At 35.2% G+C, this 25,798-nt stretch overlaps 1 protein-coding gene across 3 annotated transcripts in view; it reads left to right on the top strand.

Annotated features, from left to right (window-relative positions):
* Positions 1-493: 493 nt before the first annotated feature.
* EDEM3 (ER degradation enhancing alpha-mannosidase like protein 3) overlaps positions 494-25,798 on the top strand; it is a 97,506-nt gene continuing 72,201 nt past the window's right edge. For all 3 annotated transcript variants that reach the window (XM_060035271.1, XM_060035268.1, XM_060035265.1), the window contains exons 1-6: positions 494-871; positions 5,176-5,221; positions 18,323-18,423; positions 18,956-18,995; positions 23,291-23,403; positions 24,383-24,536. In XM_060035271.1, coding sequence (XP_059891254.1) covers positions 711-871; positions 5,176-5,221; positions 18,323-18,423; positions 18,956-18,995; positions 23,291-23,403; positions 24,383-24,536 — 615 coding nt within the window. In that variant the 5' untranslated portion in view covers positions 494-710. The remainder of the gene's footprint in view (positions 872-5,175; positions 5,222-18,322; positions 18,424-18,955; positions 18,996-23,290; positions 23,404-24,382; positions 24,537-25,798) is intronic.

Genomic DNA, 25,798 nt, shown 5'->3' with positions numbered 1-25,798 from the left:
CCTCATCCTGCCAGCCCTCAGCGAAACGCACACGTAGGAAGAGGGATAAAGAGCTGACGGGCTCTCCGGGACTCGGCAGCCCACGGAGTAGGGCGGCTGGCTGCAGGGAGCCGGAGGAGGAGGGATCGCAGGAACCGCCCGAGCCCCTCGGGGGACCACACGTCACAGGGTGCAGCGCGCCCACCCAGAGTGGAAATTTAGCCCGGTGGAGTCGGATTGCGAGAGAGCCGCGGAGGAAGCAGTGCACGCTGGGAGCGGTAGTTTTCAGGCCTCAAGTTCACGGGTCGGAGGATGGCCGAGGCGAAAGGTCCCTCCCCGGTCCCGCCTTTTGTCCACGTCTCACTTCTCCCAGCCAATGCTCTCTCCTGTCCCCCGGGCCAGCCCCTCTCCGATCCGGCCCCCATTGGCCTTGAGGCTCAGCGTCTTGGGCCCTACCCGGAAGTAGCGTTTGGGGAGGTGGTTTCCTAGACTACGACACCGGAAAGCTGGGGGAGGCGCTCTGGGCTGCTGAGAGCGGAGGGCGGTGGCAGCGCTGGCGCTGGGGACCGGCTCACTGGCTTCGGAAAGCAGCTCGGCGACGGCGGCCGCTCGCGTTCCTCCGCATCCCGGCCTCGACACGGCTCGCAGCTCCTTTGCCACCGGCGTCCGGCAATGTGTCCCACCGGCCGGGCGTAGCAGCTGCGCGTGCGCGTGCGCGGAACCGCGGGGCCATGAGCGAAGCCGGCGGCGGCCGGGGCTTTGGGTACTCGGTCCCCCAGCGAGCGCCATGGAGCCTGGTGGCGGCGACGGCCGCGCTCTGCCTGGTGTCGGCCACGTCCGTGTGGACGGCGGGGGCCTCGCCCATGAGTAGGGAGGAGAAACAGAAGCTTGGGTAAGGGTGCTTGGAAGCCTGGGGTGGGTTTCCTCGTGAGGCTGACCACGGGCGAGGTGCCTGTCATTGCGACTCGGGCGCCCAGTGGCCTCTCCTGTCGCGATTGGGACGGCTGTTGCCTCGAGAGAACCCTGGAGGGGTGGACAGGGTCCGGGAAAGTGGGGGTCGCCGCCCGCGATGCTACCTCGCGGGACTGTCGGGGTGTCGCCCGGGCCGTCTGTGACACGTGCAGGCTCCTTAAGGCCAGCCGCGGTGTGTCAACGCGGCTGCCATGTCACTGGCCCGTGAAGGGGGCTACACACCGTTTCCCTGCGCGCGAGAGTTCCGAGGTTGCCTTTCATCAGAGACGTGGTTAGATTTCTTGTACAAGTGAGCTCCCAGGTGGGAAATGTTGCTGGTCTCACAGCAGTTAAGGAAATCATGTTTACACCTGTTACGGAATAGGGGGCGTTCATTGGAACTTGAACTTTACACATTTTAGCATTTCCTTGCAGTGGTTTTTTGCACTGCATTTTCATAGTAGAACAATATTTGATGGTAGTATTCAAAAGCCTCAATTAAATATACCTATTCACTTTACTCAAAGTAGTTTTATCAGTCTTGAAAGTCATGAAATCATCCGTCATATGTACAGCATTTAATTTAGAGTAAGTGTTCCTAATACACACCAGGTCCCACAAATGAATAAGGAAAAAGCCAAGAACCAGTAGAAAATGGGCAAAGGGCGTGAAGAGTTAATTCACACAAGAGGAAATGCAAATGGTCAATAAACATGAAGTTACTCAACCTCATAAATGTGAGAGATGCAGACTAAAACAATGAAATAGCTGGGTTTTTTGCCATCAGGCTGGTAAATACAAAACACAATACATGGATGGAGTACTGACTGGATAGTTGAGGTGTGAGAAGAAACTTGGTGGGAGTGTAAATTGCTGTAATTTATTGACAGTCTCCTAAAATTTAAATTGTATGTATTCTTTGATTCATTAATCCCATCTCAGGGAATCTATCCTACAGAAATAAAAGCACTATTAAAGTAGAGATAGGTGTACGGGATGTGCATTTTGAAAGAACAGAGCTGTTCCTTGGAGCATCCATATTATGGAATAATATTCAGATATTAAGGAGGAGTTAGGTCGTCGGAAGGCTACCCAGAATATACTCCCAAGGCCAAAAAGATGTAAGCTGTAGAATACTATCTGTAGTATCCCATGTTTAAAAAAAACACAAAAAAACGGAGAAGAAATTGCTTAAGCTCAGAAAAACATGGAAAGATGACTACCTCCCAGAGTTACAATGGAGGTGAGGTCAAACCATCAGGTTTTATTTTATCGACATATACAGACTTCCATATTGTTTAAATTGTTGCAAGAGTCTTGTATTAGTTTTTAAATAAAACAGCAATAAAAGACACTTGTTGGAAAATTTAAAGTGTCAGTTATCAAAACAAAATTACCAGTAAACTCTAATAAGTGTCTTAAATTTTCTCTTTGTGAATTTAATGTATCACTGATAACTGCTTTACTGAATACCCTACTCTGTGCCAGGCACTTTATACTATCTCTGTAATCCTCTCTACTTCTTAATGAGGTGGATGTGATCCCCATTTTGCAGATGAGGAAATTGAGACTCAAGGTTGACTTGTTCAACGTTACAGAGCTAAGTAAATGGTGGAGCCAGTATTCAAACCCGGGTCTGTATGACTTCAGAGCCTGTGCTCACTCCACTCTGCTACACTTCCATAAGACTTGGAGAGAGAAGCTTCAAGTCTGTTAAGGACAGCAAGTATTTTTATTTGATCACGACTCCCCTTTCTACTTTTTTTGTTAAAAATGTTTGTTTGAAGAAAAGTCATTGGATAACTCATTTTTGACCAAAATAAATTTTTAACTGTAGAGCTCCAACCAAATTGGCTTGAGATTTCAGCTCAAATTTTGAGATCATTTATGAAAGTGAAGTTACAATTATTTAGGCTTGTTAATTTAGATTGCCTTACTCTAGGGTAAGAGTAGAATAAGAGTCTATAGCTACAAACCACAAATAAACATTGCTTGACTGCTTGCTCATCCAGGAATTTTCAGGAAACGGAACTATGATTTATTAGGTTTACCTGTACAATTTTTTTTGAAAATCCAAATAATGATTTATGATAAAAAACAGAAAATGCCTATCCCTTTCCCTACCCTCAGCCCAAACCAAACTGATGATAAAGACTGAAATTATCATGAATAGTAATAGCAATTGCTCGGTTGCTTGCATATTATAGTTTATGGAATTATTTACCTGGTTATATGTAGTCTTATACTTCCTGGAATTCATTTTTTGTTTTTTAAATGTTACAAAAGTTGTTAATGTTTTTACTTAAAAAATGAAGTATAAAACAGTTCAATTTCTGTAGCATGTTGGCAAGCAATGTAACTATAGAAAAAGCTGATTTATAGATCTAATTTCCAATACATTTTTATCCAGTTGTTGAATAGATATAAAACCTTATAGAAAAAAAATCTCTGTATAATATAGTAATTATTCTACCATTCTGTATTTAAATGAGTGTTAGGACTTATATGTGTAATTAGGAAAGAGAGAGAGCTCAGCTGGATATTAAATACCTCCACTTTGAAGTATTTGTTGTGAAATTTGATGATCATGTGCTACATAAATGTAAGGATTGGAAAATAGTGTGTCCTTGTTTGCAGTCGTGATTTATTCATAGTCTTGAAGCTTGAATGCTTGCAAAGTTGGGTTAACAAGTTAAAGCTTATGTTACCTGTAATACACGTGTCTAGGCACTACTATTACCAGTTACAGAAATTTACTTCTTGACAATAATTTTGTATTCTATTTCAGGGGAAGGAAAAAAGAATTTCCATATTCCATTTATTGATATCAGTGCTTGAAGGGAAAATTTAGCTCCTTTTTTTTGTTTGTTTATTAGCTAATTTGAGAGCTCTTTATCACCTGCAATATAATAAAAAAAAAGTCTAGAAGGATTTTTTGAGATACTCTGTAATTTTCTGAGATAACTTGATCCATATTCTATCATACATATAAACATATAAAGAATTAGTGTTTTGGCAAAGTGACTTATCACCTTGTTAATGATTAGGTGTTTTTAAATGATTATTATTTGTAAAAAGTTGTCAGGACTTAGCTTGTTCAGTTCACAAGTTTGAGTGTACTTGATTCTGCTGGTTATTATAGCCAGGATCTGGAAATAAGTCCTTTTCTGTCTGCTAGCTATATTATTACCAGTATTTCATCATCCATGATTACAATTTTTAAAATGATAATTGCAATATAACCGGAGGTAAAGTAAAAATATATCCAGCCATTTTCTTTAATATTCTCTTCAATTCTTGCCATTAGTGATTGGAACTTTGGGAATAATAGTAAGAATTAATAAAAGATTATTAAAATCTTTTTCTTCTGCTAATTATTGAGAGACTTGGCCTTGCCTAGCCATAACATTTTTTGCAGTTTTTCCTATAACCCTCACTCCCCCAATTTGAGAGTGTTTAATTGAAAGACTGATTCCTTGGTCCCAATCTTGCAGGTTTTGACTTAGTAAATCTGGTGTGGGGATCAGAAATTTCCATTTTACACAGTCATTTTGGGGATTTTGAGAAACAGAGTTAGCCAAAATACACAGATCTCTTTTCGAGGATTAGTTTTCTCGTATCAGGGGTGAATATTGTTTATTTGACTTTTGACAGAGTTTTTTAAAGGAGCCAAAGGTACATCATAAAATGTATCTTTTGGAAACACGACAAACATTAACAGAAATGTGTTAAACTAGGCATTAGTGATCTTATTCATTTAAGGGGAAAGGCAGAGGCTTCATAGAGTATCCTTATTTCATAGCAATACACACACCAACCCCTTTCTTTTGGTAGAATGTATAGTATAAGCAATAAATGGTAACAGTTATTTCTTTTGGGTCTCTTCAATATTTTCCCCTTTCAAGACATTTATGTTAAATAATTTTGTTAAGAGGTAATTGTTTTTCATCATCATATTTTCTTCTCTCTGCATGGCATGTATCATTCAGCAGTTTTCTTAGGAAATATTATAAAATGACTTTTACATAAATTGCTAGAATAGGAAAAGTTTGGCTCATCTCTGCGTGATTCATGAAAGCTTGTCTACTAACATAGGTGTATTTCCTGACCCTTTTTATGTTCCTTCCTAACTAAATTTTCTTTTGTTTTTTTATTGGTATAAGTTTATGAAGGAGCATTAACTTTTTGAAAGATAATAAATAGAATATACTTAACTTTTTCCCATTTCTGCTCTTTTAAAATTAGGAATCAAGTACTGGAAATGTTTGATCATGCTTATGGTAACTACATGGTAAGTAGAAAGCTTATCTTTATATACCATTTATGAGAGCTGATTATTATGTGAGCACAGTCGACTGGGAATTTTAAAGCCTGAATTAATAAGTTTTATTTCCTTTAAAAAATTGTTATTAATTTTTTAAAGGAAGTTTTTAAAAAATAGTACAAACATAGGCTAACAGAGTATTCCTGATATTGGTTCTTAGAGAACCAATTTATTGAATAGGTAAGAATAAATTGAATTAGATTATGAAACTTTGTATTTAAATAGTTTCCTTTGATGCTATCAACAGTGTTTATTAAATATATAGTTAAGGTGGATGTAAACATGAATAAGATGTTATCTCTGGCCTTAAGGAAAATGATTCTCTTAATTAAAAAAAAAAAACTATTTACAAAATTACTTTATTCACTCTGAAAAAAACAATTGCTTAAGAGAGTCAAACTGTCACCTAGTTTCTGTCCAAATTATATCCTCATAGTATGCCTTGATTTGAATATATTTTGCTTTCTAGATATGCTGATCCATATTGTTTTAAAATGTCTTAGTGCTCACTTGAGATGAAGTAGCAAGTTCAGTTTTACAAGATGAAAAAGTTCTGGAGACCTGTTGCGCCATGGTGAATATACTTAACGCTGCTAAACTTACACTTAAAGATGGTAAATTTTCTGTTACATGTTTTGAACCACAATTAAAAATTTAATCCCCCTATAGTACAGGGGTAGGAGGTGGGGAAGGACATCTGTAGCTGCTCCCCCGCCCTGGCCACCTCTTGCCACTCAATAAAATGATCTTAAACTGCAAAAACATAGTGCTAATAATTTTTAAAAGATAACTAGCCAGCAAATTTTAGAGTTCAAGACATAATTTTACATGTAAATTTGTGTAATTTTGAAGAGTTTAATCAAATTATTCTGAGAATTGCTTCTTATGCCTTGTTATGTCAGCAGATCTTCTTTAATGATTAAGGCCTATAAAATGTAGTTGGGAAAAGTTTGGCAGAGAACTAACTTTAATTGATTCTGCTTTAAGAATTTTTCAACTGATTCTGAGTCTATTTTTCTGTTAGCCCAAAATCTTTATATATTGACATTACCTTTATGAACATGTAAGTACATATGCTTTTATGCATTTTTGTATTTTTTAAACATGTCTTATATTTATATATTTATATATATTTATATATATATATTAAATATATATATTTATATATATATATTTATATATATTTATATATTCTTATATTCCCTTTTATACTGTACAGTTTTTAAGAGTACACACTGAGTTCTTAAATGTTTTTAGGACATGATGGAGATGAAGTTTCAGGTATTTTTAACCATGTTGAAAACACAGTTTTGAATTCATTTCTCAAGACTCAGCCATTCCCTTAACATTTCTTTCAAAATCATTTATCCCTGGTTAATTCAGTTTGGGCAAAGCATAATTTAACAAATCTAAGCTAGTAGTTTTAAGGCGGCCAAGTGGGTCCAGGATACACCCTCAAACCTAAGCCATGTCATAAATGCGTACTTTTCGTTCCAAAGTTGAATGCAGTGGTGTACAGCTGGATTAATTCAATACATCTCACTCTGAATAGGGTCCTCTCTTTGTAAAGCACGGTATCTTTAACATCTTGTTCCTTATTAGGTAAACAGCTGAAAGTTATATCAGTACATTTTTCCCTACTATAGAAATGGGTTTCTGACAGAGCAGCTACCAAGGGCAGCCCTCAGAGGACTTCCTGGTCCAATTCCTATTTATTGGACCCTAACTGGGTAACTTTGTATTATACCTACCTGCCTACAAGATCTAAAAGAGAGGGATTTCAATTCCAAAGACTGGAAACTCCTGGAATTAACACCCCTCTCCATTTTTCCAGTGGAGTCACACCCATCTGCAGTCTACTGCAATATGTATTTTAAAATATTCAACTGTTTTACAACATGAGTGACTCTTGCAATGTACTTGTGCTATGCTCAATTTATGTGAGGTTTGTAACCCAAGATTTAGTCTAGAATTCACACTTCCCCTTTTCAAGTTCTCAACTAACATGAAACAGTTCTAAAATATTAAACAGAGACCAGGTGCCCTGTACTTGTTATATGAAGTCAGCTGAAAATTTTTTCTAGTTCCTATACTCAGAAACACTGTTAGCTTGCTGTAGAGTAAAAGTGTATATAGGTTTTATAGTGAGACGGGTTTGAGTTCAAATCCTATCTCAGCTATTTAGCTTGGACCCTAAACAGATCATTTAATCCCCCTGAGCAGTGTCTTCCTATGTAAAATGGGGATAAGTACAAAGGATTATTGTAGATTCTAGGATTTTTGAGAACAAGAGACCATTTTCTTTAATTTTTAATAAATTCATCTTCTGTGCCTGTGCCTAGCTAGCATCATGCCTGGTACATAAATGTCTTATGTTTTGGTTTTTTGGTTTTGAAAGAACTGAATTGAATTCTTGTGAAGGTGTAATCAGATTTTTTTTTTGCATTTGATTATTGTGATATATCTTTGCCTTTTAAAATCAAAGAAATCATTTAGTAAATTTTATTAAAAATACAAGTTAATGGTAAATTTGGGGATCTATAACTCTGTTTACTTTGGTGTAGTCAGTTGCCTAGTATGCTAAAATGTAAAATGCCTGGCACATGGTAGGCATTTAATAAATGTTGAAAACTTTTCATTTCTTACTAGTTTTTAAAAATATTTCTCTCCAGTCTAGTATACAATTACAGCAATTCCTTTTAACTTTCTTGGTTCCCGGGAAAACACTTATTTTCCAAAGATTAAGAGCAAGAACTCTGGAAATGAAGCAGGACACCGTGAGGTGGCTCTGCCACCTACCAGCTGGGTTACAATGGGAAAGTTACCAAATCTCCCTGAACCTATTTCTTCATCTCTCTAAAATGGTTCACCTGCCTCACAATGTTGTTGTAAGGATTAAACAAGTTAATACAATTAAAGTGCTTAGACCTTGTGTCCAGCAAATAGGAAGCACTGTGTAAGAGTTTACTGCTACCAACTGCTGCTGCTACCATCACTGCTACTAGTAATTCATTCTCTACCTGAGATTGAAATTGCCCTCCTAAAATTTGTCGAGGCTTTAACTCAGAACTCATTCTCCAGATTGTGCATAGAACTTTCTTCAAACACACTCATTCTTTCCTTGTTCTAGGCATGCAGCCTTTGAGCTTTTTTTTTTTTTTAATGACTCCCCAGGTTCTATTAATGCTGTTTTTCAATAACAATGCCCTGCCAGCCTTAGGTAGATTACTGCATCTCTACCATCTCTTGGTGTTACCTCCAGGAATTTTCTGATTTTATCAATTGATAGCATAAGTACCGACAATCGTAACAACTGTACTTGACAGATCTCTAGCCCCAATTAGATTGCAGTTTATCCACAATGAATTGCACAGATGGCTTTCTCTTTTCCCCAAATAGCATGAAATTAGATGTTTGTTTTGGCAGTTCTTGAGTGACCTTATTTACCTTAGACCACAGCTACTTTAGGGCTTCTATTAGCATGTGTTTAGTATTTGTACTGAGGTCTGTTTGCAGATTAATTTAGATGACAAAATACATGTATTTAGGCCACCAAATAACCATTTTGGATCTGAGCTCTCTGATCTGATCTTTGTCTTGTAATGTTTTTCCTGTCTACTGTAGATAACTCAATTATTCACTGTTATAAGCAGAAACTACTTTGGTAGAGCCCTAAACATTATAAATAAACTCTAAAATCGTTGGTAAGCACAGTTTCCTTTAACTAGTAGCATCATACCAATAACCACTTTTAAGCTTGATTTTGTGAGTGTACAGTTCAGAGAAAGAGATCAGTCTTTATCATTTAAATAAAAGGAACTGTTTTAAAATGTAACTTTCTTGTGGATTTCTAGATTTATGTAAGTTTTCTTAGAATTATTTTTTTTCTAATTTTTTAAAAACATTTTTTATTGTGGTAAAATATACATAACATAAAATTTACCATTTTAACCCTTTTTAAGTGTACAGTCCTATGGCATTAATTACATTCACATTGTTGTGTAAATATCACCATCCATCTCTAGAACCTTTTCATATTTCCTTTTTGAAACTGTGTACCTAATGTTTCTTTTTGATAGTTTCTTCATCAAAAAGAATACTTCTGTAAATAAAGTAGTTTAGAAGTGATATTAATAGTTGGGAGGAGGGAAGATATAAATGTATGTACATTTTTTTGCATAGACGATTGTAGGACTGCCTTTTATTAACCATTGTTCCTTGGCCTCTACTTATAGAACATCCTAAAAATCTGCCAAAATGACTTAAGAAATTCTCTAGTATCCTCTCATAGTTTTTGTTTTTTTAAATCACACTCTGATACTCCATGTAGGATTTTAATAGAACCAGGTCTTTCTATTTATTTAGGTAGAATTTATAGAGAAAAAGATTTCCAATTTCAAATGCATGGTTCTGAGTCAGACAGTTGTATATAGTTGTTTAACCACCACCACATTTATGATCTAGAACATTTCCATCACCCCAAAAAGCTTCCTCATGCTCCTATGCAGTCAGTTCCTTTTCTCCACTTCTGACCTCTAGCAACCATTGTGATTGGCTCTTTGTCACTAGTTTTCCCTTTTCTAGGATTTCATATCAGTGGCATCTTAAAATATGTATATAGTGTTTTGGTTCACATTCTTTCCTGTAGCATGCTGTTTTTGAGATTTGTCCATGTTGTTGGAGATATTGTAGTTCCTATTTATTGCTCAGTATTATTCGTTGATTTGATAGAACACAGTTTATTTATTCATTCACCAGTTGATAAATATTTAGCTTGTTTCTGGTCTTTGGCTATTACTAAAAGACTGCTGTGAACCTGTGAATGCAAATTTTTATGTGGACATACATTTTCATACTTAGGAATGGGATTGCTAGGTCATATGGGAAGGTTAAGTTTAACTTTTTATAAGAAACTGCCAAACTTTTCTAAAGTGACTGTAACATTTTGCATTCCACACAAGCAATTATAAGAATTTTAGTTGCTCCACACCTTCTCCAACACTATGTATTTTCAGTCTTTTTAATTTTAGCCATTCTAGTGGGTGTGTAGTGGTATTTTGTTGTGATTTTAATTTGATTTTTTTCTGATGACTAATGATGTTGAAAATCTTTCCATGTGCTTAGTAAATCTTTTTTTGGTGAAACATCTGTTCAGATCTCTTGCCATTTTAAAATCAGGTCATTTGTCCTGTTATAACTGAGTCATAAGAGAGATATATTTTCTGGATATCAGTCCTTTATCACATATGTGTTTTGCAGGTATTTTCTCCCCGTCTGTACTTTGCCTTTTAATTTCTTAATGTCTTTTGAAGTGCAAATGTTTTAAATTGTGACCAAGTCCAATTTATCCTTTTTCTTTTATGATTCAACTCTTTTATAGCCTACCTAAAAAAATATTTGCCTAGCCCAGGGTCACAAAGATTTTCTTGTTTTCTTCTAGCTGTTTTATAATGTTAGCTTTTTCAATGAGATCTATTACCCATTTTGAGTTAATGTTTGTATATATGATGTGAGGTAAAGGTTTCTTTATATATATATTTTTTCTATGTGGATATCCAATTATTCCAGCACTATTTGTTGAAAAAAGTATTTCTTTGCCCCACACTGAATTACTTTGGCACCTTTGTAAAATCAATTAGCTGTATATGCATGGATCTGTTTGTAGACTCTGTATTTTTTTCCACTGGTAAATATGTATTTGTACATCAATATCACCCTGTCTTGAGTTACGTGATATTAAGTCCTGAAATCAGGCAATGTAAGTCTTTCAGCTTTGTTCTTTTTCAAAATTGTTTTGAATATTTTAGGTTCTTTGTATTTCCATGTAAATTTTAGAATCACGTTGTCAATTTCTACAAAAAAAAGCCTATTGAGCTATTGATTGGGATTATGTTGAAATCTATAGATCAATTTGGAGAGATTGACTTCTTAACAGTATCAAGTCTTTCAATCCATGAACATGATGTCTCTGTCCATTTATTTAGTTCTTAATGTTAGCAATGGTTTGTACTTTCCAGTGTACAGGTCTTGCACATCTTTTGTTAAATTTATTCATAATTATTTCACATTTTTTATGCAATTGTAAATGGTAGTTTTTCAAATTTTAATTTCCAATTGTCCATGTTATACAGAAATACAACTTTTTTCTGATAACCTTAGATCCTTGCTAAATTCACTTATTTCTAGTAGCTTTTTTGGTAGATTCCTTAGGATTTCCCACATGGTCAATCATGTCATCTGCAAACAAAGACTTTTCGTTCTTCCTTCCTCCAAACTATGTGCCTTTTATTTCTTATTATAGCAGTGGCTAGGACTTACAGTATTATGTTGAAAAGAAGTGGTGAGATCCTTGTCTCATTCCTAATCTTATGGAGAAAGCAGTTAGCCTTTCACTGTTAAGTATGATATTGGCTGTAGGTTTTTCATAGATGCTCTATATTAAGTTCCTTTCTATTTCTAGTTTGCTGAGAATTTTCATCATCACAGGGTATTTATTGAATTATGTCAAATGCTTTTTCTGCATTATTGATAACAATCTTCCTAAAACAATCTGTTGGTAGCAGGACTTTATTTCATTATAACATTATTTATTATCATTTATTTATTTCATATAATATTATTTCATAAGTTCAATTAATTTTATCATTGATCAAAACCAAATTGATTAACATATATTGAAGAATTTGGAAACTTTTGTTCTCATCGTATTTTGATTAGAAACTTTTAAAGCATGCTAACACTCTACTCTGTTGTGATTAATTTAAAATTTTATGAGACAACTGCAGTTTTATTACTTATTTCTCCTCAGCGCTGAGAAACGTTCCAGAAAATATGTTACCTCCAAGGATCGTATGTTCAATGTAGAAGTATTAATAATTTAATAGTTTAGATAAATGGAATGCTTAACACCTGAAAAATGGTTTAATAAGTGAGTATAAATAGTGAACAAAAGGAAAAAGGAAAATTTGACTTGGAGTGAAAAGAGAACTGAGAAATTATGCAAGTTCAATCAGTAATTAGCATATGCTATCAATATATGATACATCTATCTTTTATTAAGTATCATTTAGTTTTTATTTTAGGAAGGAATACCTTACCTGCCTCAAGGAGGGAGGTGTTTAACAATAAGGATCTGGAATAAACCATTTGAAATGTATGTAACTTTATGGGAAATTAAATAGATTTGATATCTTCAATAACTCACTATTATAAATAATACTTTTGTCTTATTAGTAGAATAAAGTCTCTTCCCTTTGCCTAGTTTTTGGAATTGGTTTTACTAAAAAGTCAGTTTTGGATGCCACTTTGATTTGAGTGTTTTGAGGCAGAGTTATATCAAAGTGGAAGTAAATTTAGAATCTGATGTGGAGAGTCTACTATGTTTTGTTTTATTTTATGTTTTTGCTCTTACTTTTAGCTAGGCACCTGTTCTACTTAATTGATATAGGACTCTTTTATCACCTGAGTTTTATTTTGAGTGATAATTTTTAAAGGTTTTTTTTTTTCTGGCTCTGAGTCATAGCAGTATGAATTTCTTATCCTTTGTCTTGGCAATACATTGTGAAGAGAAGGCATTACTGTAACCTCAAATAGCCAGGATGTTTGAAGTGTAATACAGCTGTTTATGTGCCATGTATGCATTTCTCTGAATTTATGCAAACCAACTGTAGTTAGCTTTGTGGTTAACCCAAAGAAAAGGCTGTGGTTTTGTTTCTATCGTTAATGTTGAAACAGGGACATAAAGTATTTTTACACCTGGTTCAGAACTCCCTTATTTGATTATTCTGGTTTGGGGTTGCTATTAATATTTTTCTTACCTGGATGAGCTTCGGGTTTGAGTTTATTTCAGACAAAGGTGTTTGTGTATGTTTGTGAGTGTTTTGCAAAACCCTAAAAATAGTAGTATTAAGCTTTATAAGCAGCGGTTTAAAAAGTCAAGAGCTCTTTACAATCAGATTAACATTTGAATGATCTCTTACAAAGTACCTTACAAAATATATCAGCAAGTTTTAAAAAATATTACTTATCTTGAGTTACTTCTAAGTGTTGTTTATATGTGTTAGATATAAAACTATAAAGCAGGTGGGATAGGGAGGGTGGGAGGGAGATGTAAGAGGGAGGAGATATGGGAACACATGTATATGTATAACTGATTCACTTTGTTATAAAGCAGAAACTAACACACCATTGTAAAGCAATCATACTCCAATAAAGATGTAAAAACAAAAACAAAACTATAAAGCAATAAAAACATTGTGTATTCTGATAAATCACGGTTCTATTGGAATTAACTGAAAAAGTAGTTAGGAACTTGACGTCTAAAAGACATGTAAAAGTAATTAGGAATTTATACTAAAAATATATATATAGTATTAATATTATGAAATATTGAATTCAGAATTTAGTAGCTGCATGTGGATTCTAATTATATCAAAACATTTGTTGCCTGGAATCCTTTCCTCAGGAAATAAATCATTGTAGAGCACAAAACTTTTTAAAATACTTGAAGGATTGCAGTCTGCGGTGCTTTTTGTATTTAGTCTACTTTAATTAAAAAAAAATTTTAATTAATTTATTTTTGGCTGCATTGGGTCTTTGTTGCTGCACACAGGTTTTCTCTAGTTGCGGCGAGTGGGGGCTATTCCTCGTTGTGGTGTGTGGGCTTCTCATTGTGGTGGCTTCTCTTGTTGCAGAGCACGGGCTCTAGGCACGTGGGCTCTAGAGCGCAGGCTCAGCAGTTGTGGCACATGGGCCTCGGTGCTCCGTGGCATGTGGGATCTTCCTGGACCAGGGCTCGAACCCGTGTCCCCCGCATCGGCAGGCGGATTCTTAACCACTGCACCACCAGGGAAGCCCTTTAATTTAAAAAAATTATTTTTGATCTTTCCCTTTGTATTCACCATGTGTTTAGTGTTCCTGACCTCTGTTCTGTTTTTCTGCTGCTAATGTGCTGTGAGTTCGGAATCTAGATAATCGAGTTTAGTGAGAGGCAGTAGGATAGAGTTGGACATTGGGAATCAGGAATATTTTTGCTGAATTTTAAGAATTAAGAATCATGTGGACATACAGGTATAGGAGGAACAAGTCATCTTCAAGGTACAAAAGATCAAACTAGTCTTAGAAACTTTGCCAAGGTGATAATGAACAAGAAGGGTGTGGAATAGTATTTTCAAATTTCTGAAGCAAAGAACATATGTTGCAGGCATTTTATAACCATTCAGATTGTTCTTTAAGTATAAGGCAAGAGCCAGCCTAACCCAGAAGTACCAGAAAAATAACAGTACTGATGACACTATTTTAAAATAACTAAACAAAAATAACTTACATGAGAACAAAGTTCAGGCAACCAAGAGATGAATCAAAATAAAAACTCAAGAATGGAGAAGCCAAAGAAAAATGGTGTGTGTTGACTCCATTTAAGTAGAATTCTAACACTAGCAACTGTGGGAATTATAGTTCCAGACCAGAATACAAATGTCATAAACCTTTTAAAATCTTTGTCAAACATTAAAAATTTTCTTTCTGATGAATATAAATGTACAGAGAAATTTTTTAAATAGCTGAAACTATTATTTAGTATACCATAATTCAAAATATTAGAGACTTTGAAATTTAAAATGTTATTTCTTTGCAAAAACTTCACTAAGTTAGAATAGTGCTTGCCTTGCTTGCCTTCTTCTCATTGTATAACTCAAGATGTGGACCATACATCTCTGCTATACCTTGTATAGAAGGTATAAAAATTTCAATATTTGGATCAGCTTCAAAAATTTTATCCTTTGCCCTCTGTGTCATGAAATATCTCTGGGAATTCCTTTAATGGGGAGTTTTCTGCAGGCAATATTTCCTCTGCAATGTCTTTATCCTTTTATGTCACAACCAGTTTTTTCATCTATGTGGATAATTTGGCCTTCACTAAATTCCTCTGGCTGCATATCTAGGTACTGTTTGAATGGCAGCAGTATCAACATTCCATGGTCAGCTGTTTCTTCTATAACCCCTTTTATGTTCAATTTGAATTTCACTTACAGTGTTATCACTTTTCATTTCTTTGTGAACTTTCATCCTCGTTGGTTAATTTCCTCTTTTGATTATTTATTTTTATAAATTGTCAAACTGTCATGTAGGATTATCACTAGGTGAAAGGCACATAACTTCATGCTTGCTGTCTGTGAACTAAACAATAGATACACAGTGATCAGTCACTAATTCCACTTTGAAAGGAGTTGTGTGATTGATCACTGATTATTTACATAGTGATCTGTGGATTGAAGAACAAGCATCAAAGTTTGCATTCTGTGCAATTACTTAATAATACAGTGGTACCTGAGATTTGAACTATGTTTTTGAGAGTTTATTTAAGTAAATTGTGGATCTCAATTTTTAAGTGTATAGTGAAAACATGCAAAGTGAAAACTGCCTATAATAATATAATTGATAAAAATCCTGAGTTGAATTGGGGAAAGGTATGAGTATATTAATCCTATTATTCTTGTCAAGTAGTCAGTAAATATTGTCTAAAGTTGAAATATGTAAATACAGTGATTCTAGCTTCTAAATGTTTCTCATAGTCACATTTTATTAATTTTAGAAGAATCTTTTAGGGACACTCCCCTGGTGAAGAAAATACAAACTTCAGCAGGTTTTTCTTATTTCCCTCCTTTTCTGTTAAGACCCTCAACCAGTAGGTGGAGATATTCTAGTCCAGTTTCATTGAAGCAACTACCCAACTTAAAGAACCTACTTCACTGGCTTATGGCCATGCATGCAGGGCCAACAGCATCAAATCTCATACCCTTTGGCCATTAACGTATTTCCCACTAAGGCCTGTCTTTTTATTCCTAATGCCCATGTTGTGGTCAGTGCAGCTTCACCTTCTACACTCAGCTATTCAGTTTTAGTACTTGAACATTTCTTTCCTTATTCTCAAGCTCAGCTATGTATTAAAAAGAATTTTAAAAATTTATACAACATTTCACTGTGTGTAGTAGACAGGAGGGAGGATTCTTGCATGTGCTTCATTATCACCTAGACTAGAAATACTGTGTCATGGTCATTCATTAAAAAAATCTATTCAATAGTATGCCAGACTATAAAGTGCCTATTAGTTGAATCACTGTTGTACATCTGAAACTGACATAATTCTGTACATCAACCTATTTCAATAAAAAAGCACCTATTAAGAAATATTAAGAAATATGTGAGACCTATATGAGGAAACTGAATTCATAAAAGAAGATCTGAATTAATACACTGATGTAGTATTCCTAGATTGGAAGATTTAATTGGTAAAGATATCAATTCTCCCCAATTTAAGCTCTTCCAATTAAACTCTCAGTGGAATTTTAAGGAAATTTTAAAGTTATCCAGAAGAGTAAACGTGAAAAAGTCATTAAGAAAATTTAGAAGGAAATAATTGAGGGGAGTGAACTGCTTAACCAAGTAGCAAGGCATGTTGCAAAGATAGAATGATTAAGATAATGGTTTTGAAGCAGGAAGTAGGTTTGTGGAACAAAGTAGAGGCTACACAACTGTATGTTTGTGTAGACACTTTTGAACTAATAAGCTGTATTTCAAGCAATTAAGGAAAGGATGAATATTTTAAAAGATGATATGTAAGAAATTGGCTATTTGGGGGAACAAATACCGTTACATCCCTATTTCACATCATAAACAAGATTAGATTCCAGGTGGAGTAAATATCTAGACATAATAAAAATAAAATTATAAGAATACTGTTTTCAGAGACTCAAGATAGCCTTCTTAACCATACCTGAAATTTAGAAACTATGAAGAAAGAAACTAATAGATATAACTACATATATAAAGCTTAAAGTAAAAAGTACCATAAACAAAGTTAAAAGCCAAATGAAAGACGGGAGAAAAATGCTTACTGTGTATAACAGTGTATAAGGAGTCTCTTGGCTAATAAGACAACCAATAGAAAATGAACAAAGGGTATAAACAGACATTTCAAAAAAAGAAATAGCAATGGCTAATACAAAAAGATATTTATCCTCAATAATGAAACTTGAGATACCATTTTTTATCCACGCTATTGGCAAAATGTAAACTATTGATCATCTCCTATGTTAGAGTATTGTAGGAGTGTAAATCGGTGTCTTCAGTTTGATAGTAGCTATCAAAAATTAAATATCCATACCTTCGACCCATTGGGTCTGGCTTTAGGGATTTAATCCATAGAAATACAAGCATATGTACAAAAGACATGGGCATATAGCTGTTTATTGAAGCATTTTTTATACAGTGAAAAATTGAGTTCAACCTGCACATTCATCAATAGAGGAATAAATAAATTTTAGCATATTCATTCTTTGGAATAGAATATGAGGAGCAAGTACTATGAAGTAAGTGTATGGGCTCTGGAGTCAGGTTGCCAGGTTCGAATTCTGGATCCATCATTTACTAGTTGCATAACATAGGCTTACTTAACTTTTCTGGGCCTCAGTTTTCTCATCTATAAAATGGAAATAATTGAATCTGTTTCAGAGGGTTGTGTGATAAATAAAGTATATAGAACAGTGCTTAGAACATAAGTACTCAATAATACTAACTAATATTAAATTATCACTTTGCAGTTATTAAAAAGAATAAAATACATCTGTAAAATTCCAGCATGGAAAACCCCATAGTGATTTAAGTAAACAAATTTTAGGACAGTGTATGCATATGGCATGAGTACCTATTTGTAAATGGAATTTTTCAATGATATATGTGCATGTATTTCAGTGTGTGTGGATAAATCTGGAAGGATAAATGCCAATTGTAACAGTAATTATCTCTGGGGAGTGAGATTGGGTGGAGGGGAAACGGATTGTCAGATTTTCAAAGAAATATTTTCCTGTATTTTTTTTCCAAGCATGTATTGTATTTATACCTAAAAAGTTTTTTTTTTCTTTTAAGGTTCCATACACTGTAAGGATAGTAGAATTTTTGATTAACTTTTATTTTACTTAAAAAAAAAAAAACCTGTGAAAAGTTGTGTTCTCTAAATGATGGGTGCTTTCTCTTGTTTTCCTTACTGACTCACTGAGATTTTCCTTGCAGGAACATGCGTACCCAGCTGATGAACTCATGCCTTTGACCTGCAGAGGTCGAGTTAGAGGCCAAGAACCAAGTCGGGGTGATGTTGATGATGCCTTGGGAAAGTGAGTATTAGCAAAGGGATGGCATGGCATCTGAGAGTTCCCAAGTCTTAAGACATCTCAGAGGCAGTGTACAGTTGTGTATCTGGGGATTGGTTAAATTTCAAAGACTGCTTTAAGTATTACATTAAGTTCCTTTATTCCTTTCTGTTATCTTTTGTAAAATATTAATCAGTTTACCTCTTAGATCAGTGAAAAGTTGAGTAGTTTGTTAAGATGGATGTAACTTTTAGAATGTATATAAAGTCATTGATGTGTTATAAGATGTTGATGCTTTAGTATTTTTATTTGCTTTTAAAAGAGCTAATGAATATTTCTGTTCATTTTGAAAGATATGTAGTTATGCTGAACATAAATGTGATGTTAAGGCTTTTCAGGTTCTTTCAGTGTTTTACAAGTTACATGGTACTGTAGATGCATGGAAGTACTAGTTAATGGAAGCTTCCAGTCAGTAGGATGTAGATATGTCTGCTGATACATTCATGGATAAGATATTCAGAATTCTAATGTATATCTTACTATACTTGTTTCTTAGATTTTCCCTGACACTGATTGATTCTTTGGACACTCTTGTGGTAGGTTTGATTCTTCTTGAATTATTTTATATATTTCTTAATATGTGCACTCAAGTATTACGAATATAATCGTTACACAGTAAGTCTGAAATAGAAGCCTTCAGAATTTAAGATGATTTGATCTTTGCTTCTAAATAAATCTTTCACACTCTTGAATTGATAACGTCATGTGAATGTCAAGTGAATTATGTAGAATCATGGAGATACTCAAATAATTTACAGGTATTGTCAGTTTATGTGATGGCCCCTTAATCAGGAAAGTTGTTTCCCTTTGGACAAGGAGGTTGATGATATTGAAAGAAAGTAATTCTAGAAAATGCCCTTGATATTCTTGTTCCAGAAAGACGTGCCACAATCATACTAAAATTGTTAAATTAGAATTTTTATGTGTTATGTTCATTAAAAATTAAATTTTTTATCAGAAGTGATTTTTAGCACCAAGTGATCACTACTTGGCACTCCTTTTAAACCACATGGGATACAAAATCATTTAAATTAATTCTAGTTGGGGACAGTTTGTGATGGCAGAGGGGAATGATTGAATTCCAGATGTCATGATTTCTAAAGGTAGTATCTTTCTGGTTCTTCACTCTCAGATCATTTATGGTATAAAAATTAGGCTTGTTTCAGGATTTTCCTTAAGGCATAGTTCTCAACTTTGAGTTAATGTCTGAAGTATTGATTAATATTTTTTTAAAAGGACAAAAAACCTTTGTGGTGGCAGAAATTTTTCAGAACCTGGCTTTTCTTCCCAGTATTGATTCTACATTCTTCTTTCACTGGGTGATTCTTTTTTCTTTTTCTTTTTTAACCAGAGACTGTCAACTATATCAGCACCTTGGAAATATTACCTGTGAAGTTTTAAAAAATATACTTCTCTCCCAAGTTACTCTGATTTAATTTTCCTGGAGTGGGACTGGGCATTATTATTTATTCCTCTAAAGCTTCTTCTTGCTTATAAAATTCAGCCATGGTTGAGAAGACCTTTTTTGTTGAGAAGACTGTGGTTGTTTAGACCTTTCTAGCTGTATCAGGGTTTTGAAAGTTGTGACTTCATTTTTCAGAGATTAAAGGAATGTGTGAACCATGTTATAATGGCTATGAGAATGAGAGAGAATATTGTGTACCTTATTTTTGGTTTAGTGGTCTTATTTTTGGTATAGTGTTCTGCTGTAATAGAAGAGAAAAAGATAAACAAGTATCCCAGGAGGCACAAATTACCACCCTGGGAGAAACTAAGTGGTGTTATTTATTTATAAGTATAGCTGGATGGTGCACATCAGCTCGATCTTGATATGGTAGGGTGAGCGAGGAGCAGTAGCTGTGTATTAGGAAAGACCATAGGTGGACTTAAGTTTGTTTCTCATTCTGTCATCTTGGCTTTATCCTTATATACAGTAGGTTCTCCATCATCTCTCTGTAAGCTCTCATTGATTTTTATGAACATGGACCTCAGATATTCTCTGTGTTTTTAAAATTTTTATCAGAAATGAAGGAGAAAATGTGGTTCTAGGCTGCCTAACTTTCCTATATTTAGAAACCTATTGGTCTCTAATAGAGCAGCCATTATTTTAAAGGTTCTATTCTGCTTTGAAGTTATACCACTTCGACATTGGTTCTCAAAATATGATTCCAGCACCACCAGCATCAGCATCACTTGGCAGCTAGTTAGAAATGCAAATTGTAGGGCCTCATCCCAGACATTGAATCAGAAAGTCTGGGAGTACGGCCCAGCAGTCTGTTTTTTTAACAAGCTTCCAGATGATTCTAACGTATGCCAAACTTTGAGAACCACTGTGTAATAATGCAGTGCTTTTTAAACTTCAGTGTACTACAAGTCATCTGGGGATCTTGCTAAAATAAAATGCAGATTGTGATCCAGTAGACTGCAGATGGGGCCCAAGGACATGTGTTTCTAGTAAGTTGCCACTTGGTGGTGCTGTTGCTGCTGGTCCGTGGACCACACTTTCAGTAATGTTTGGTGTAACTTGAGTTCTAACTCCTCGTAGCCGGGAGTACCAAGAAGTGATCACCTAATATTGATATGTGACCTTGGCCAAATTATTTAGCTTCTCGGGGCCCCTGTTTTCACTTCAGAAGGACCTAGATTAGATATCTAAGATATCTATCAATAGATACCTATTTAAACAGAAGTAGTAGAAGAAATTAAAGTAGTTTGGAAGTTGTTTCCTACGTTTAGAAGGAAAGTTATCTTGTACATTTTATCAATACAACTATTAATATTTCTAATTTACTTTGTGATCTTTTTTTTTAGATGTTGGGTATAGGATTTTATTAATTAATTAATTTTTGCTGTGTTGGGTCTTCGTTTCTGTGCAAGGGCTTTCTCTAGTTGTGGCAAGCGGGGGCCACTCTTCATCACGGTGCGCGGGCCTCTCACTATCGTGGCCTCTCTTGTTGCGGAGCACAGTCTCCAGACGTGCAGGCTCAGTAGTTGTGGCTCACGGGCCTAGTTGCTCCGCGACATGTGGGATCCTCCCAGACCAGGGCCCGAACCCGTGTCCCCTGCATTAGCAGGCAGATTCTCAACCACTGCGCCACCAGGGAAGCCCCTGTGATCATTTTTTGATTTGTGGTTTGTTTATTTGAAAATCTTAGAGGACATATCACTTGGGACAGGATGCAACCTTATTGTTTTTATTTTGGTCATACCATAATATGTAAAGTAGAACTTCTCTTGTCATAGTTTGATCTTTCAGTTTAAACTCTTGTTCATAATTCTAGCCATCTAGTTTCTATTGATTGTAATGAAGTCAAGCACTAAAACTTTAAATTTACCACTAAATTCAACATGGCCATGAAATCTACAGAAAGAAAGATATTGAACAAATTAAAGATAATGGGGGAAGGGAAGAGACCTGAATTTGTTCTTTGTTATCAGCTAGGTGCTTAAGAAACTCATCAACTAATGGAGATGTTAGAATGAATTTTTAGCTAATTATGGACAAAGAACTCTCTTCCCATTTTTATTCTCCTTTGAAACAAATAGCGTTGGTGCTATTCTTGGGAACAGTTCTCGGGAGATAGACTTTGGAAGAATAAAATGAACAAAATGATACTAAGAAGGGGTGTGTGTGTAAGGAGTGAGTAGAACAGTTGTGTTTCCTTCTAGAAGTGATAGAGGGCTGTGCGCATCTGCATTTGTGGCTGCAAAATTTACACGGACTTTGAGATTAAGAAGGGAAAGCACTCAATTTAAAATCAGGTTTTGTATTATATTTTACTCAAGGCTTACCCTAAATTTTACTTGAATTTTAGTCAGATGCTCTTATGGAATGCTTAATACTTAAATTAGAATTTTTAGTGAAGTATCAAATCAAGTGAGAAAGCACTATAAAATATTATCAAACAAAAAGATTAAACAGTCAAGTAAAGGGAAACCACTTTTAATGGACCTGGGATCTAAGTAACATCTACTTGTGCAGCCTTAATTTAGACTGAAAAATTAAAGCAACCTGTGTAATGACAGTGACCCCCCCCCCACCCCCCCACCCCCACCCCACCTTCATGGAGCTCATTGCAAGCATTCAGAGTTCTTAACTTAGGATTGTAGACCCTCATGGTAATAATGGTAATAATAGTAATGATATCAAGCACTTAACTAAGTCAGGTGCTCTACTAAAAGTACTTTACATACCTTACCTCATTTAGGAAAACAAACCTATGAGAGTAGGTGTTCCCTCTTTTTGTAGATGAAGGAATAGGCTCAGAGATAGAAGTAAGAACCACAATTCAAATCAGGGCTTGGTCTTGACCCCAACATTGCACTGCCTCCTTAGTTAGGGGCTGCGGCATCCATGGGGTGAAGACGGCAAGTGGTGTATGATTTAGGATCAGTTGAAGGATGTGCTTTCTTCTGAGACTAAGCAACTTTTTAAATGATGTTTGGTGAATAGGGCGGTTTTTGTTTTGTTTTGTTTTGACTTGGAAGCCAAATCCCAGTAGAGCTCACCTCTTGTAGCTCTAAGTCGTGGGTCATACACACCAGCTGACAGTTCAGATGATGATTGTTTTAAAGTCCTAGTGATATTTCAGTGTGTCTAAAAAAAGAAGTGTGTCTAAATAAAGATTCCTTGCAATATAAATGAGCATTTAATTTTTTTTCAGTTTTCGATAGTATCACATTTTTATAATAGGTTTAAGAGAAAAGTTTTTTGTATGTGTTACTTTTTAGAGTCTTAAGGTATTAACTTGCTATTAGCAGCTCATTTTGAGGATATTTCTCTATGTCTTGGTCGAAAAGGACTTTGTTTTCAATAATTTTCTTCTCCTAGGTATTAAATAAAACTAAAGAATTTGAAGATGCGGTGAGAAAAGTTTTGAGAGATGTTAATTTAGATAATGATGTAGTTGTATCAGTCTTTGAAACAAACATCAGAGTTCTTGGGTAAGTATGTGAGACACTAAAGCTCTAATTTTAATAACAGAAAAGCCAAGGGTATACTCTTTATTTCTTGATGGTAATAAAGCAAGAAATTTCTTATGTTTAAAAGATAAAAGTTGGGGTATTATAAAACACAGAGGCTGTGGGATGACCCTGCATTATATGAGGCACAGAGAGCAACAGGCTTTGGGAATAGTTGTAGACTCAAATCAAAGGCAATCTTTGTTTGTTGTTAAAAAATGACTGACTATAGGTCGAATATTTGAGTATTAGCTACGTCGCAGGTTTTTTGCCAGATTATCTAGTTTACTAACCTTAAGCAGCACCTCTTCAAGCCAAATGAAACTGAATTTATAGGATTACCTTTGAACTAAACAGTTTGAAATATTCTTGGAACACAGGAATTACAGGATTTATTAATTCACGTTTCAACATGTAGTTTTATATTTAATGGTTACTTTTGTGTTATTGTAACTCATTTCCTTTTTCAGACAAAGTGAATCTATTCTTCAGTTAAATTTAAGAAATAGCTTTGTAGTTTTTCACAGAGTGTATTAGTCTATTACATTTAATACAGAGTGGGGAGTTTTTTTTTTTAATGTTATGCTAAGAGTCAGAGATTTCATGATACTATAATTAAATTTAAAATTTCTTAAAATCAAATCTGTTAAATTTGTTAAGATAAATGATTTCTAGGATGTTTTTTATTTTAAGAAAATTTAAGGTATTTAAGAATGCCAAACACTTTACAACAGATAAAACATCTGATTTTTTTTTTTTTTTTTTTTTTTTTTTTTTAATACTGGCTATGTAATATGGTTTGCCACAAAATGAGTAGCCAGAGTTAGGGGAAAAGTTAAGTTCTTCTGTGATCTTTGCTTATGTACTCTAAATTGTTGATAATAAGATACCCACATCTTTTTAGGTGATGATGTTTAAGTATCTGTACAATGTGGCTAATGTTTCACCTCTGTGATTTTAGGGGTCTTTTGGGTGGACACTCATTGGCCATCATGCTGAAAGAAAAAGGCGAGTACATGCAGTGGTACAATGATGAACTTCTCCAAATGGCAAAGCAATTGGGTTACAAACTTTTACCAGCTTTCAATACTACCAGTGGCCTTCCTTATCCAAGAGTAAGTAGTTCTGAAAAATATAGCAGTCTTTGTATCCTTCTTCACTATTGTAAAAAAATCAATTTTTGTGATGCAGCCATTGTTCCTCACCTGCTTGAGGCTGGAAAAAAAATTCTTCAAGCTATATAAGAAATTTATATTGACATTTCAGTTAGTTTGCATTTGAATGGTGTGAGAATTTAGATTAGTTAAAGCCTTTTATGTGCCATTGCATAACACAATAGATTATTCTGCAGAAGGAAGAAACAGATGCCAGACTGGAATTTGGGCACAGAATTATTTGTGCAGGAGATACGGTGGAAGCGTAAGAGTAGGTGTTAACTCTCCAGAGGAGAGGGTATAAAGAGAATATAGAACAGAGAGGAATGAGGAGGAAGTAGAGCAGCGAAAAGGAGATTGTTCGGAGACTGAGGAGGAGAACCACAAAGTAGTGTAAGGTATTATAAATTCCTAAAAAGAGTTTCAAAAGGAGATGTTCCAGCAAACATTAGGAGAATTAGGTGCAAACAGAGCCTTGAAGGATATAATGTGGCAGAATAAAGGGGGAAGAAGGATTCAAAGTAGGTGGAAGTGTGGGACCATTCATTTTGAGATTTCCTCTATGTTGGTAGTTAAAGAGAGTTGGCAGCAGAGTCAGTTGAGGGAGTTTTTTTGTTTTCTCCCCAAGAAAATTGTATATTTAAGGCAGAGGGAAAGAAGCCATTGAGATGGAAAGAACGCTCTCCTGGTATATTTCATCCTTTATTAACACTATTACTCTTTCCCTCTTATCCAGGCCAGACACCTCAGCCATTACCAAGCTCTATTAATTTTTTTCTCTTCTTACTGCTGCTGTGCTTGTTGAAACTAATATAATTTTATTCCTAAGCTATTATAAATACCTATTTTACTCTTTTCTCTCTGGTTTTTGCTTCAGAGACTTAAAAAATTAATCTTACTAAAACATAACTTTTATCAAATTACACTACTCTCAGAATTTTACTGACTCTGCCTGTTGCACTGAATGTCCTTTAGCTTTCAGGTTTCTTTATGGTTTGACAATAGACTTTCTTTCTGAAGTTCTTTCATACCCCATACTCCAATGAAATGAATGTCCCATTTCAGCCAGAATAATCTATTTATGTTCCCCAAAGCACCTAGGGATTTTTTGTTTTTGTTTTTGTTTTCATTTCCATGCCTTTTGGCTTGCTGGAATAACTTCTCTACCAATATAAATAAGACTCATTTCCTCCATCAAGAAATCTCTGACTGGAGATCCAGCA

The sequence above is a fragment of the Delphinus delphis genome, chromosome 1 (assembly GCF_949987515.2).
Source record: "Delphinus delphis chromosome 1, mDelDel1.2, whole genome shotgun sequence".
Lineage (NCBI taxonomy): Eukaryota > Metazoa > Chordata > Mammalia > Artiodactyla > Delphinidae > Delphinus > Delphinus delphis.
Note: the sequence above shows the minus strand (reverse complement) of the source record. Positions and strands in the feature narration are given on the sequence as shown.